This window comes from Rhopilema esculentum, chromosome 14 (genome assembly GCF_057945365.1).
Source record: "Rhopilema esculentum isolate cy_ngs chromosome 14, ASM5794536v1, whole genome shotgun sequence".
NCBI lineage: Eukaryota > Metazoa > Cnidaria > Scyphozoa > Rhizostomeae > Rhizostomatidae > Rhopilema > Rhopilema esculentum.
In genome coordinates, this window is record NC_142828.1 from 8,548,471 (window position 1) to 8,563,762 (window position 15,292).

General features: G+C 36.5%; 1 protein-coding gene across 1 annotated transcript; it reads left to right on the top strand.

Annotated features, from left to right (window-relative positions):
• The first annotated feature begins 2,975 nt into the window (after positions 1 to 2,975).
• Positions 2,976 to 14,883, top strand: LOC135696072 (putative transporter slc-17.2). Its single transcript, XM_065215346.2, has 11 exons — positions 2,976 to 3,643; positions 5,949 to 6,499; positions 6,973 to 7,006; positions 7,786 to 7,985; positions 8,875 to 8,962; positions 10,088 to 10,183; positions 10,404 to 10,537; positions 11,114 to 11,263; positions 11,637 to 11,769; positions 12,572 to 12,810; positions 13,382 to 14,883. Exons 2-11 carry the CDS (start codon positions 5,996 to 5,998, stop codon positions 13,595 to 13,597), a joined length of 1,794 nt encoding a protein of 597 aa, XP_065071418.2. The 5' UTR covers positions 2,976 to 3,643; positions 5,949 to 5,995; the 3' UTR covers positions 13,598 to 14,883.
• Positions 14,884 to 15,292: the final 409 nt, after the last annotated feature.

Below are 15,292 nucleotides of genomic sequence, written 5' to 3' on the forward strand. Positions count from 1 at the left end.
TACAACTTAAATTAATTTGCATTGACTCAATCTTGCCCTCATAAACATATGCATCCATCACTGCATCCATTGGCTATGACTTTCGGTAAGAAATGATTTCGCTTTGCAAATAACGGAGCTTTTCCTTACATACCTTTTCCGTTCTCTAAAATGCAATGTCAGGAAGGGAGGTTCATAAAAAATACGATATTTCCATTTCAAAATTCCTAAACGGCCCTTTACAAACTTCAGAGGTGGCGTTTCTGCGTGGCAATAAAGCTCTTCTTGGCGGCCTGCGAAATCTTCGATTGCCCTGCGAAATCGATTATTTTTTGGATTGGGGGGTGTCACACCCCCCCACACCCACCCCCGGTATTTTCGCCCCTGAACCTCTCCTCATCAAAATTTTTAGACGTGGGCAAGCACGTAGAAAATCAATGTTGAAAAAACAACAACGTTTAGAACACCAGATCAAAAAATTATCCAGAAAAGAAAAACACTGAGCCTCGGCAAAAATTGTTTGATTCTATGAAAAAAAGAGTGGAGTGGAACTGTTAGTTATCGTTGTCTCTACTCATAGGCACTCTGGTTAAAGTCACACTACTGGTTTAAAGCCACATCGAATGAGAGAGTGGCATATGCAAGGGGGCGATGGTGGCTCCAGAACCTCAACGAATATTGCCCGAAAGGTTTGTCAAAAAATACTAAAGTTCGGGTCAGAACATTCGTTGCGTCATCACCGGAGATATTTTTAGCTAAGTGCAGCTAACCGCGTAAACACGATTAATGCTCTTAAGAAACAAGGAATGGTCTTGCTCTTAAGCTTTGGCTAGGAAGGTGTTATCCTGTAAGGATTGGTTAAACTATTTACAAGCCCATAAAAGTTGACCTATTTTTAAGCTCAGTGTTAATACCCAAGTTATAATTGTTGACTAGCGCTTCGGTCTCCGCAAAAAACATATAGCAAAAGTCTTGTAATAATTTCATGTTTAAAAACATTGTGGGCTTTCGTATGTTATAATCCTTTTGTTTGTCCGGCGGTTGTTATTGCTGGCAATCAAGTTTAATCATAAAAACAGCGACATAGAATAAGCATAATACCAGAACCTTTGAGATTTGAATATCATCGAATTATCCATCAATATTGGAATGCTGCTGTTTCTTTACCAGCATATCACTGTCGAGACAAACAAGAAAAACCAAAATTATCAGACGCTGGAAATGCCACACCAGCGAAAATGTGTAACAATGCTTAAATAGAACAAGCTTTAGAACAAGCTTTATACAAAAAATAATTGCAATAGTGGCATGTACAAGGAGCAATGGGTGATCCGAAACACCTACTTGTCGAAAGAATGGTTCCCGAGATTCGTTCATTTAGACAAAGAAGTTGGTAGAGCCAGGTCCATTATATTTTGACGTCATTTAAGTATTTGATTGCACCTTAAAAGTAAACCTTCTCTGGTACTATAGCCCAATGGTCTGGGGGCAGCACCCCAAGTAGCGGCGCCACGGGGGGGGGGGGGGGGACGTGTCCCCCCCAGTTCTCGGCAGGATCAACCTTGTATTTCGTCTAAATTCGATGAGAAAATGTTGGGGGAGGGGAAATATTTTGGCAACATACTTTTTGTGATGTAATCCTATGATTTTCAAATTGCCTTTCCATAGTCAAAAGCTAGTTATAAGCGTTCCCTTAATGTAAAATTGGCGTTTCTTGTTGGTAAAAGAGCGTTCTCTGGTGCTAAAAAGGGCGTGGCCAAAGTATTTTTACTTTGCCCCCCCCCGGGGCGTAGTGGCTGGCGCCGCCGTTTTGCACCCCCTCAACTTCCCAGAAATTTGGTACGCCCATGAATAGCAAAATATTTTTAATATCCTGCCTAATGTTTGAAAGTTTTCAGGCAAAAGTATTGCTACATCCTTTTAACAAGAAGCGTTCATTCTTTAGATGTTGATGCCTAAACTTAATTTTCTATTGCTGCAAATTCTACTGCAAGCTTTGGAAAAGACTTTTTCCTGCCTAAATAATGAGTAATTTGATTCTGATCTTGATATTAAATTTTTAAGCCTAAGGATGAGGTAACACCGATCACTATCATAAAAACCAAATGCTAGCTTAGATTAAGCTAACCCTCGCATTAGATCTGTTCTATTCTGTATTGCCCGAGCGGCGAATAGACAGAGCGGTAAGTGTCGGCGGACATATCTTTCCATAACCCCTTTTCCGGCTTTTCTTGTTAAAAAATACAGAGAGGCAGACATTGCTGTAAAACGGATAAAAATCGAGGCAATCGGCTGATATTGAAAGAACAAATTCAGCGGAAATTGATGAAAACTGGCTTATTTGACTCTTCTCCTGATTTCGCGGTGTATCTTTAATCGTAGAACAAAAGATACTGCGCGTCTTCACTAGCAGATGCGATTTTAAAATTGAATTACTTTTGTAAAAAGCTTAACAAACCAGCGTCAGAATGATGAAGCTTATGTCTGATTCTGTGAATTCTGCCAGCTGATCATTTAAAAATCAATTCGTCAGACTTTTCCTTTCAAGGGGATACATCTATAAATTTCCGGGTCAATATTTACGTTGTAGGCAAATAGAAATACCTTCTTTCACCTTCATTTTGAATCATTCTTTTTTACAATAAAGATACATCTGCCGAAATAGCCATTAATCTAACGATCATACCATATACGGATCTACGTACATTTTAATGACAGAACGTACCAAAACATTAACAGCATATGTAACATATTTCAAACACAACGTCGTTGATTCAAATCTGTGTGAGACTCTTCGCATCGAGTAACGCATTACGTAACTAGCTTACCAATAATCTCAAGTATATATCAAGGTTAAAATACATTGGAGTATTCGTAAGTGAAGTAAGTACATGAACATAATCCCGCCTACATTTAAACTGTACAGGTCAGGCACTAGCAAAATAACATGTGTTCTGAAGGTGTGAAAAAGAAAGAAAATGCCGGGCAGTTAGGAACCTCATTTCATTATCTGGCGATTCGTACAAATGACATTACACAGGGATCTCTTCTAAGATCTCTGCTTTTCAAAATGATATGCAATTGTATCGAGAAAGTAACATTCAGAGTAAACCATATCTTTTTTGGAAAAATAGTAATCTAAATGGGTTTAGCAGAAATATTCTGAACAAGAATTAGCATACATTTTCTTGTTTAAAGGTCTCCTTTATCCACTTTTATAAAGCACATATCCTAGAATTCTAAGCTGATCTTGAAAGTCTTAAAACATTGATAAATCAGCTCACTATCTTAGGTCAGGATTCAACTTCATAAAATGTATGCTTTAAATACATTATCATTGTTCTCTCAAAATTCCAAGGTCTTTACTGCTACAAATCAAAGCAGAGAGTGAATAGTTTCAGGTTAAACGGCTGCATTCTGCATTGAAGAAGACGCAGTTAACTGGAAAGTAGACGCCGTACCAGTATTTTCGATAACTAGTGAATTAGGCCACCGGTAAATCTCGTACGGTTATTGTTTTTATTCCATAAGGTCGTGATCGCCACAAGCATTGATGCTTGTTGTATCGAAGTTGAGCATTAAAGTTATAGGCATGCAACCAAAATCCCTACAAGAAAAGCCACTAAGATTTGATATGGCAAAGTGTTGTTTATCCTGGAACTAAGTGAGTTTATTTACTCAATTTCATTGCTTGTGTCAAGTTTACATTGTATACATTTATAAGCCAAGTAACACAGTTATTGTTATGATTCTGCTATCTATCCTGCTGCATTTCCATTTGAGATAATTCCAGCCGAGGCTCGTTGTTCTTGTTTTCTCGATAACTTGAGGCTCGGATGTTCTTATAAATATAAATCGAACAATTTTTGTTTAGAAACTATAAAATCGCTTCTAAGACCACTAATTTGTTTTTTATTTAAATTTATTTTTTTAACTGAGGCTAGTTATGTTCTTACCTTTTGTTCAGAGAAAGAAAAAGAGTGTACTCGTATGAGTATTTAACTCAAAATGGGGATATATCTGTATTGAAATGCCAGTCGTTAGAGGTGAAAAAAGTAGCAAGGCCCTTGTAGTTCGATTTCTTCAAAAAGTTTTCTTTCAAATACTCCATTCAGCATATAGGAAAAACATCAACAACAACAATCAATAGTTAACCCTACAGCCTTGTTAAGTTTGACAAATTTCTAATAATTATATATTTCTTAGGTGTGACTTAACAATAAAATTTATTTCAAGAGGCTTGACTTTTGACCACATAACCTAAAGAACACCGTGGAATACCACTAAATACCCAAAATCAATCTTTTGAAAATCTGGCGGGACAGGGCCAATAAGAGAGTCGAAATTCGCTAATGAACTACATTTATTTTGGTTTGGTTCAAAAAGTTATGAACAGAGGCCAAATTACAGTGATTCGATAGGGAAAGAGCCTTTACTAACGTGACCATATTCCAATCAATGTGTATCAATTGACTGACTTCGCGCATCTATAAGCACTTCACGCTGCTCTATTTGGTTATGTGATTCCAATCAAAAAATTCTCGAAATAAATTTTGTGACCTCACAATTTAAAAACTCAGCTGCAACTGATTATAGTCTAGACATTTTTGAGACGGCAACTTTCTTAATCAACAATGATATTTGTTGAAGAGAGTTATTCATATTATCCGAGAAAAGCTTTTAAGGTGTGCTAAGAGTTCAGTGGAATCTCAAAGTAGTTTTTATAATCACGTCAGGTCTTCTAGGGGCCCGGGGTAGATTGCCCTTTGATGCAAAGGACAAGGGACAAGTTACAATGTCTTCAAGCCTGCCCCTTCCCCCTGGCCTCAAGTCCCCTGGTCTTCGACACGTGATAAAAGATTACATCGGTACGGTCACTAGTATCATAAAACGGTACGTGAGAATGCACAGCATTGGCTCAAGAAAATGGCTGTGTGTGAAAGGTTTGGCGCAAGTCAAAATACCGAAATGGAACTCCTGTCAGTTTATATCCTTAATTTCCTTCAAATGTTGGCTTCATGAAGGGCTCTTTTGAGAAAATTCCACATAGAATCAATAGAATGAAATTTTAACAAGGATTATTTCCAACTGGTAGTTAGATAATGCAAATAAACTCACGTTTGTCTTATGAAATGAATAAAAGCATGTTTTTGGAAGGCGCCCTCTAGATGAAGGTAGAGAGCATCTACAAGCTACCTTTCTCTATAAACTCTGCATACTCTGAAAGGCATGATCAAATGAAAATATGCATCCAAAAGCCTACCTATAGCAGACTAACGAGGGTTATTGTCAGGGCCGTCTCTAGTCTCTAGATAACGTTCTGTAGGGAGGGGGGGTTAAAGACCCATTTGCCGTCAAGGTGGGTGAACAATCAATACCTTTATTTACCTTTATATACCGACATGGTAAAAGCTCCTCATTTTTAAAATTTTATATTTAATTAAGGGACAATATTAAAGAGTTTAAAACGAAAATGCATTCAAAATATCAATGAACAAGTTTCAAGAAGTAGGAAATCCGCAATGTGGGAATTTTATGCAATCAAACGATTGCACAAATGATACCTAGCAGTTTGAAAATAACTCTATGAAGAGTAATGCTATTTCTGATTTCGTATCACTACTCTGTCCTCAGCAAGACAGCCACTCTCGAAATTTTGATTGCTGCATATACTCTGTTGTTGTCTCGTGATTTGCAAAAAAATTAAAAGCTACACTCAAAAGCCATCGAAAAAGTCGAATAGTTCAGGGCGTTTACAGTATCAATCAGGCTTCTTGCTCTTCTCGCCTTTCAAAGGATATTCTTCTTCTTGTTTTCTTTTCGTCATTTTGTCAATTTAGTCCCCCCAGGCAATAGTGCAAGTGAAAATTTATTATATTATTTCTGCAAGCAGTCCCCAGTTTTCTTTACTGTTCGTTTACTGTTTGTATATTTCGTCAAAATATATTATAACATTTGATCAAACACAGGATTTTGTTACCAACTCTGAAAATAATGCTGCAAAAAGTCAAACGCAATGTCTTCACCACACACAGAAGACAGCCAAAAGAAGGCCATATTTGAGATTCCGTCTTCAGAAGAAAGCTTCACACCCTCAGAAACATCCGAAAAATACGAAGATGCTACGAATAGTGATCCCAATGCATCTAACAACGGAAAAAAGAAAAGAGAAGGTTCTCGAAAAAGAAGATCAGGAAGTAAAACAGAAAATTCCAAGAAATCATCTTCCGGTTCTTCGAATACGAGCACAAGAAATTCAGACTCGAATGGAAACATCCAGGACGACAATAAAGTGAATGAAAAAATACAAACTGATGCAGAATATCTAGAGCGGGTTCCTAGTGAACATGGCGATTTTCCCGCCGAACAAGCTTTGATACCAAAGAGACATGTCTTACTTTTAATGATATTTCTTGGTTTTGTTAATATTTACGCGATGCGTGTCAATTTGAATGTTGCGATCGTTGCCATGGTCAACAATAAAACAGTCATCTTGCCTACAGGGGAAGTGAAAAAATATGTAAGTTAACTATCTATATTAACTTTCTAGCATATTCCAAGACGCCACCATGATTTCATTTACAAATTCTATAGATTTACGCGACTTAGGTAGTTTTTAAGGAAAGGCGTCGTCAGAATTTACTTTTTCAATCCCCGATAAACGCCTAAATTTTTGCATATCCGATATATTCTCATGTTTTAAGTTAAAAGCCTAATTGACCTGTTAATCAGGAATATAAAGGAATATGTACATATGTATAAAGTACCTTTTTTAGAAATTTTAAAATTTTTTTATGTAGTTCTTAGAGAGACTATAAATGAAAAAGAGGGTCTATGACACACCCTGCTTACCGAATGCATTTTTCTGATTGCTAATTTTACATAGATATTCTTATGAAATTTTGATATTTCTAATAAGTTCCTCCAGGTCCTTCTTTAATAGCAGGAAACATCCTCTATCTGAGATGAAGTACATTAATATTTTATCTTTAGCCTGCAGAGTTTCATTGGAATTCACGTGTTCAAGGTAAGCAATTATATTTGTTTAAAAGGAAGGGTTTGTATTTATAACAAACAGATGTAATTGGTACATACTTCATTGGTTCATTCACAAAAGAGGGGATATTGCACGCCAAATTCATATCTTTATTTCTCAAGAGGACTGGTGTGATTATCTTCCATCTTACAGAAAGGAGGCTACTTTAACAGTTGTGACTCATCCGCAGCCTTATAGACTATTAAGTAAAAACTATATGCAAATGATATTTCAAGTATATGACATTTTTAATGGGCAAGACTGATACTTAGAAGGCGACGAACTTAATGTAGAAACATCTAGCGAAAAAGAGACATAGGCTGTATGAATTTCTATGTGCATTTGGATAATTTTAATACACAAAAAGTAATTCAACTTCTAGAAAATGTTGCAGCAAATTGTTACTCATCTCATGCACCAACATTCAGCCGCATTAAGATTACCCTCGTCTAAGGAAAAAAGAACAACAAACCAAGTGAATCCTTTCATAAAGGTCGAACGAAGCATGTGATAGGAATAAAGGGCTTTTACTAATGCTCCTTACTAAGGGCAGTCGACGAGGGCGAAAAAGATGTTACAATTTCCCCTTAAAACAAATCTGTTGCAAAACCAAGGAGTTTATGTCACCTAGGGTTGACTGGTTGGCAAATTTTCAAACATGCTAGAAAAAAGGACATCTTACCCGTTTTGTCGGCAAAGGGGGAACTAGAAACCCTCTTGAGCACGATAGTGAATGCTTCTGAACTCTTCCTCTTTTTGTGTCTTTTTAGGCATTGTTGTGGCTTCATTTTACTACGGATACTGGGTGTTACAAATTCCTGGCGCGTGGATTGCGATGAGAATTGGTGGCACAAAAATATTTGGCTACGGGGTCTTCCTCTCTGCCTTATTGTCAATACTCACTCCAGTAGCAACACGATACAGCGTTTATGCCCTGATAACCATACGAATTCTTCAAGGTCTTTTTCTGGTAAGTATCTTCTTTGCATGATCTTATTGTAAGTCTTGTAGTAGGAAAGGCTTGTCGATTGGTCCAGGCATATTCTTTCTGTATGTTATATGTTATATATGTATATATCAAGAAAGATTTACTAAGGTGACTATTTTAGGGTGTCTCCATAAAGTGTGATATCAACAATGCAGTCAATTTTTTGTTACAGTGATTTGTTACATACAAAGTAAGCTCTAAATGGGGAAACAATTCATCTTTCTGTTTTATTAGTAAAACTGAAAAAACCTAAAAACCCCCGCTACTCATTAGATACCCTTCCTTTATACCTCTCTCACGAGGAAAGCTGCAATTTGTTAGTAATCTTCCTTTCTACATTAATCATCAAAAAAGTGAGTTAATGATTGAGACCCCTAAATAGTATACCCTCAAGGGTTTTATGATAAGATAAAAGTGATGGAGAAAATACCTCACAAACCTTATTAAGCATTACATAATTTTATCTTTATTGTATTATAATGTATTGTAATTGTATGGTATTGTATTAATTTTTATAACCCCATATTGTAAAAACACATTCAAAATAATAAGAAATTTAACCTATTTGTCTCCGCATCATGAATCATAAAGTTGACTACATTTGTTTATTGTAAACAATAGCCTATAGATCTACCACAATGTGTCATGTTTAGAAAATCCCTAAAAGTGAAAATCATCGGAGGTTGCTTTGTAAGAAATGTCTTTTCGTATAGTAAACCGTTCTTTCGCTTTTTATCGCGGCCAAAACGAATCTCTAACAATCAAATACACTATATCGATCGTTTGTAGCCTAAACTCAGCAAATAAAACTTGTATTTATAACTATGATGTTTTCATGATGTAAAAGATGTATTCATATCTATCATTGCAGGGAGTAACCTTTCCAAGCAATCATGCAATTTGGGCAAAATGGTCACCGGCATTAGAACGAAGTACATTGGTAACGATGGCAATCGCTGGTATGCTACGATTGACATTATTTGACCAAGGGTTCAGTGGGAGTTGAATTTTCTAGGGGGGGGGGGTACATTTTTTTCTAGAAAAATCTGACAAGGAAGGAAAATTTCCGGAATTTTCCGACAAATTTGATTCTCTCGTGGTTCTTTATAGCTCCACGCCCCCTTGCTATTGCGCTCCTGTGTTTAACCCAAATTACTTCAACATTTTCTTGCTTTCTTAGACGTCTTCAAAATACCAATCTCTACCAAATGTCTTGGTGTACGACATAAAGTTTTGGCACATTTTCTGTTACATTTCCCTCTTCGAACAATGTCGTTTTTTGTAATTTTAAGAAATTTCGCATTGTTCATCATGTTGATATGATATCTAACTCTACAAACAACAATATTTTGGGAAAGATCAAGTGGATGATGGTCTTGCTATTCAAAAGTAATCTTTTAAGACTACACTCAAGCCAAGGGGCGGGCGTTCGAGGACTTTTGGCAGGGATTGTCCCTCTCAATTACCTATTCTGCTATCAAAGTACTTTTCCAGATATGCCTGGCATTTGCCACGTCAAACAAAGGAATGTTGCTCAGTAAATTTGCCAGTTTTTTACTTGATCAATAAATCCAAGTTTGCACACGTTTCCCAATCAGATTTGGCTTGCGTGCTACAGTTTATGACGTAAGACCAAATTGAAGCCGAGTGTATTAGTTTTACATGCTTCAAGCTTCTACAAGCTTTAGGCTATGTCAGTTCGATTTATACACTCATGTGCATTTCGTTTTGGAGTAGAAACTGGAAGTGTATCTTTTTGAAAAATGAAGCTAAAAACATTCAAAATAACGCCAGGAAGCACTATCATCTTTCTATAAATCTAAAATGCTTCCTCGATTAACGGACTTCTTGATAGAATATCAAGCTTATTATTCTACTTTATTTTTTATTCTATTATAAACACTGTTTTTATAGTAAATATAAATATAATAAATATAATAATACAATAATTTGAAAATTAAAAAATTTGTAATTGTGAATGTATTGTAGATATAGGGCCCCTTGAAAATCAACTTCTCTGCTGAAGAGCCACCCCCCTGAAGAATTTAAAATGAAATGAATGAACAGTTGATGCTTGTTTGCAGGATGTCCAGTAGGAAACATTTTGGCGATTCCTATAACTGGAATGCTTGCAAAATATGGTTTTGATGGAGGCTGGCCCTCGGTGTTCTACTGTTTTGGTGAGTCACATTCAACTGCCTGAAACCAAGTTTGTTTTTTACTTGCAGTGACGTAGTGCATGGCAATACTTTAGCTCATTCTATCTATGCCTTAAACCCTTCTCTCTCCTTGAAATTTGAAAATAGAAACACGCTTTGATTTTAACTATATTTATTATAGCAACTACTGCTATGTATTTATTATAACTATTCATGATTATTTGCTACCTCTTCCTGACAGGCATTTTTGCACTTCTTTGGTATGCTGCCTGGGAGTACATGTCATATGATTCACCTGCCAACCATCCGACAATAACAAAGGCAGAGAAATTCTACATCGAGAATTCGATTGGAGGAAACGCTTTTGATCCGATGGTCAGTAAATACAAACTAGAATAATCTTATTAGTTACAGAAATGAGTGCCTGAAAGAGATGTGTTAAGAGCACGTGGATTTTGTCTGTGCTTAATGAATGACTCACCTAGATTATCTATATTAATGACTGACTATGGGTGAATCACCTACCATCATCCATCACAATCTTTAGAAAATGTCACTTTGTACACGTGTGATCCAATAGTATTATATGACACTGGATGGGCTGGCTACATAGTGTACGATGACATTTGCTCTTGCTAGCGGAAAAGAAATGAAAGAATAATTAAAAAAGTAATATCGATAGTAATAAGAAGAAAGTTGAACTGCGGCACCCTGAATGGCTTTTTCTTATTACTCAAACCTTTTCGGAGCACAAACTAAACACAGCTTTTGCCAACAAACCATTCTGTGAAAAAGAAGGCTATTCCTTCAACGAAAGCGTTTGTGCGTTGATACTGTATACATTCTGATGCACGAGAAAAGCTAAATTAAAACTATATTCTAAATTACAACAGTTTTGCAGCTGGCCTTTCCCTTAGTTTGACGTGATTTCATTATTTTTCTCAATTGCAGAAAGAAAAGCCTCCTTGGAAAGAAATATTGACCTCAGTTCCGATGTGGGGCATCACTATTGGGCACTTTGGGGCATGCTGGGGCTATTACACTCTCTTCACCCAAATGCCTACTTACTTGAAGGATATTCAGCATCTTGATATCAAGACGGTATATTTTAGTCTTTTTACACAGTCTCAAATACATTTTGAATAATATTTGAATTACCTGTCACCTTAAGGTGCCAGTCTTAATTGCAAAAATTCCACGTATTTTCAAATAAACTTATAGAAAGAGACGATAGCATACTAATTAAAGGTGGAAATTGGAACTTTAAGGTGGAAATGTACTTTGAATTAGTACAATTACTCACCTACTGGGTAATATGAAACATATTCCTTCTTTCAAGAGTTGTCTATCTATTTTTTCAATGGACAATCAAAATTTGTTTATATAAATACTTCTATGTTGCAGCCTTGGTAAGGCAGATTTTAATAGTTAAACCTAGGCCTTAATGTGCTAATTATTCATGCTTTGCTTTTAGATGGGCTTTGTCGCAGCAGTACCTTATTTACTTAAATCTTTTGTTGGGCCAATCGGAGGTATATCAGCTGACATACTGATAAAGAGAAAACTCTTAACGGTTCGAGGGGTTAGAGCGTTGTTTTATGGAGCAGGTGAGTGTAGAAGAAAATCTTGTTTTTATTATATTGTCCATTATTGTAATGTAGTATAGATATGAAGGAAATAGCAATGCTGTTGGCTATTATGCATCAATAACTTAGATCGCGGAAGAGGGATGCCAGTTTATAACGAAATTTTCCCAGATTTTGAAGTTTCTTTACCCTTCTATACGGTTGACCGGATCTAAAATTTTGTTTTCACGTATTACATACCAATATGGTTTTGAAACTGGAGCACCTTATGACATTATTGGCACATATAATGTATAAAGTACATGCAAAAATACGAGCTTTCGTTGCATATCTAGAATAAGTAATTGGCAAAAAGTCAAATGATAAAAAAAATGGAAATGTATCTTTTGAATTTAGTACAATGCAGTGTATGGTGTCGCAAAATGCATGTAGCACAAGCTGTAGCGCAGCTTATTGTTGAATTACGGAGAGAGAGGAGGTCTAGACAGACACATATAATAGAGACATGTAAGAAAAAGGATGTTTGCAATTAAAATGCAGCATGGACGGTCGCTAGCTATTGAACTGCAGGTGCCACCTGCCTGCAAGTGGGAGAGCAATCCCTTATTTGCCAACAAGTCCGAAGATTTGCGGACAAAGGCATCTTTAGATGACAAAATCTCCACGTTTTTGAACCAAAAATTTTTCCAAGGGGGGTTTTCCATAAAACGCCGTCAATAGTTACAGCTCTTAAGCCCAGTTTGCTAATATATAGATTTAATGATGAAAGGATATGCAGAAGAATCCTGCTTTGGTTTTTACAATTACCTTGCTATAATTTTAGGCTGCTTATTGGCCGGCAGTTGTATTTTGGCAACCGGTTACTGTGCTGCAATGGAAGATGCAATAGCGTTCTTGATACTTGGGATTGGCTTCAGTGGTTTAAATGCGACAGGTTATGCTGTGAACCATTTGGACATTGCACCGAGATACGCCGGGATTTTGATGGGACTCAGCAATACCTTTGCGACGATACCTGGCTTTCTCAGTCCGATGCTTACAGGCATGATAGCAAAACACAAGGTAGGTTTACAATGTGGTGTATTGAATTCAAAAGGGGTTCAAAGCTTGATAGGAAGATTCTGTATGGACTAGCTGGGTAACCAAGGCTGTTGTACCATGGGTACCAGAGCGTCAGGGATTCAAAGCCAGTACGAGCCTGGCAGGGGAATTGCAAATGACAACGTTGTAAAAAAGTGAAAGATTTTAGTAAAGTTAGTAAAGGGCATTCTATTAGCCACTCTTTTCAGTCGTCTCTAAGGCAGCTTTATGAAAGAAAGTAACTAGTAAGTTCGTAGACCTTGGAAGAAACTTAGGCACTACAGAAATGTGGACTGTGCACCTTAGTTCTTACTTTAGCATGTACATCCAGAGCTTTCAGCCATCCGATTATGGAGCTTCAGAAGTTCAATCAAATAAAATTCCTTAAAACTAGTCAATGCAGCTACAATAGTAACCACTAAGTGCTTGTTGATCGTATTAAGCACGAATATTAGAATTTTAACATCAAATTGCCCTGTTTTCTAATTTCACCTCTGATAAACGAAACCATTATGCATGTTGGAACAAATAACTTGTTCTATTCACTCGATAGAAAGCATCAGAATGGCGGGTGGTGTTCTGGATTACATTTATAGTCTACGTAGTGGCAACTGGATTGTACTCTATAATGTGCGCTGGGGAGCAGCAACCATGGGCTGATCCAGCCAGTGAGAACGCTGAAACAACTGCATTGAGTGAGGAGCCAACGAGATCACCAAACACGTCACAAAGGACTTCTACGACCTCACAAAACTCTAGAACAAAGTGATTGTAGCATTAGACGACACATGGACACATTTTTATGCTTTGGCTATAAACCTGGCAATTTTATCTCTGACAAACGGGCATTAGCTCCTATAGTTAAAAAGAAACAGTTACTTGATACTAGTTTAATTTTCGTAAGAAATGTTCATGGCTTTAACTTTTTTAGTTGTTTGATAGGCCGATTAGTTTTTTTTGGTTCAAAAGTTGTACACGACATGTTTCAGTAACATTTGACTGTCTATCATGTAACTCTTTCCCAGCAATAAAAAACTTTAAGTAGGTTAAACATCGCCCTAGTTTAGTCTTCCACATATTCAGAGCCAAAGCAAAATTGGCCAGAATCAAATGGAGAAACTGCAAATATGTTTTGCTTCACATTTGGAAAATGCCAACACTAAATGTAAGACATAGCTTTTCCATTCCTTCATTACAAAACAATGAACATGATGTTGTGAGCCAAGCAATACGTTGGTGTTTTTATATTATTTTACAGCAGTCTGTTGTTGTTAGAATATATTGAGAACTATAAGGGATTCAAGTTAAAATCAAATTAGTTAATTCTGCTCTTTAATTTGTGTTTAGCAATACGTTTAAGAAATAAAAAGGTTCTCGCGCTCAAACTTGAATATCGTCAGTGAAAAATCTTTTGCAAAGTCAGAGAAAAGGATACTTTTCACGCAACTCAGAATAAGAGATATGCAAAGTCAAAATAAGGGGAAAAGTTCTTAATGTAAGGAATACAAATTATATACATTTGACAATAAAGTAAGCCGGCCGGGCAGTTTCCTGGCGAGATACAGGAATATGCAAATTTCAAAATAATTTCATTTTACATTCATAGACGACGATCGTAAATTAGTGTTGTTAGTGAAGTAGCAAATTAGCGTTCAGTTGTGGCTGATATTGGCCGCATATCGGTTTTGAAGTAAATGTTTTTATACAATAATTTTTTATAAAGCTTTTAAAACTTACAAGGTGTTTTTTTGCCTTATTATGTATCTTAGCAGAGACACTGCCCTGTGATGGGAGAAACTTTTAAACGCACTTTCTAATACTGCAGAGTCTTTTTAAATATTTAAAAAAATATCAAAGCAAAATGGAGACTTGAGATCCCGAGAAAGGACAACTGCTCGATACTTCAATAGGGAACCATCCAGTATCTTCCCGAGCCATTAGAAAACAAATATTAGACAAAGGATACAGCCCCCCCCCCTACTTTTTGCAAAAAATGCAAAATATTAAAAAAAGAGCCACCAGTAAAGCCTTTTTTCATTCCCTCTTAGTCCCCTGACCTTCTGTAGACCCCCGTCTTTTCATCGCTCCGCGGTGGCTGGAAACTGGTTTTGCATAATCTTCCAAGCATTCAAATTGTTTCTACTGACGGGATTGTTTCTTCATTATTTTGACCTGTAATTATGTTACTACTCGACAAAGTGGTAAAAAGGTGAAATGACAATGACAGTAAAAACAGTTTAAACAAACAGCTGGAACAGCTTTGTGCAAGGGAAACAAGCTTTCAACTTTAGATTAAAATAACACTGTCTCGTGAATAGATAAATTGTTAGGTTGCCTCAAAGAGGACATAGAAAGAGATATTTGAATGTTTTATGATAGGACAATGGAGTACAAGAGTTTGATGTACTTGATAATGACGAGAAAGTGATAAACCATAAAGAAACCGTTAGCCCTCGAATTGGCA

What these genes read in the sequence shown, in the direction of transcription:
- LOC135696072 (XM_065215346.2), top strand. Translation starts at nt 5,996, where the DNA reads ATGTCTTCACCACACACAGAAGACAGCCAAAAGAAGGCCATATTTGAG. An exon ending in GGTAACGATGGCAATCGCTG is followed by an intron (nt 8,963 to 10,087) that starts GTATGCTACGAT and finishes GCTTGTTTGCAG; the next exon opens with GATGTCCAGTAGGAAACATT. An exon ending in GAAACGCTTTTGATCCGATG is followed by an intron (nt 10,538 to 11,113) that starts GTCAGTAAATAC and finishes TCTCAATTGCAG; the next exon opens with AAAGAAAAGCCTCCTTGGAA.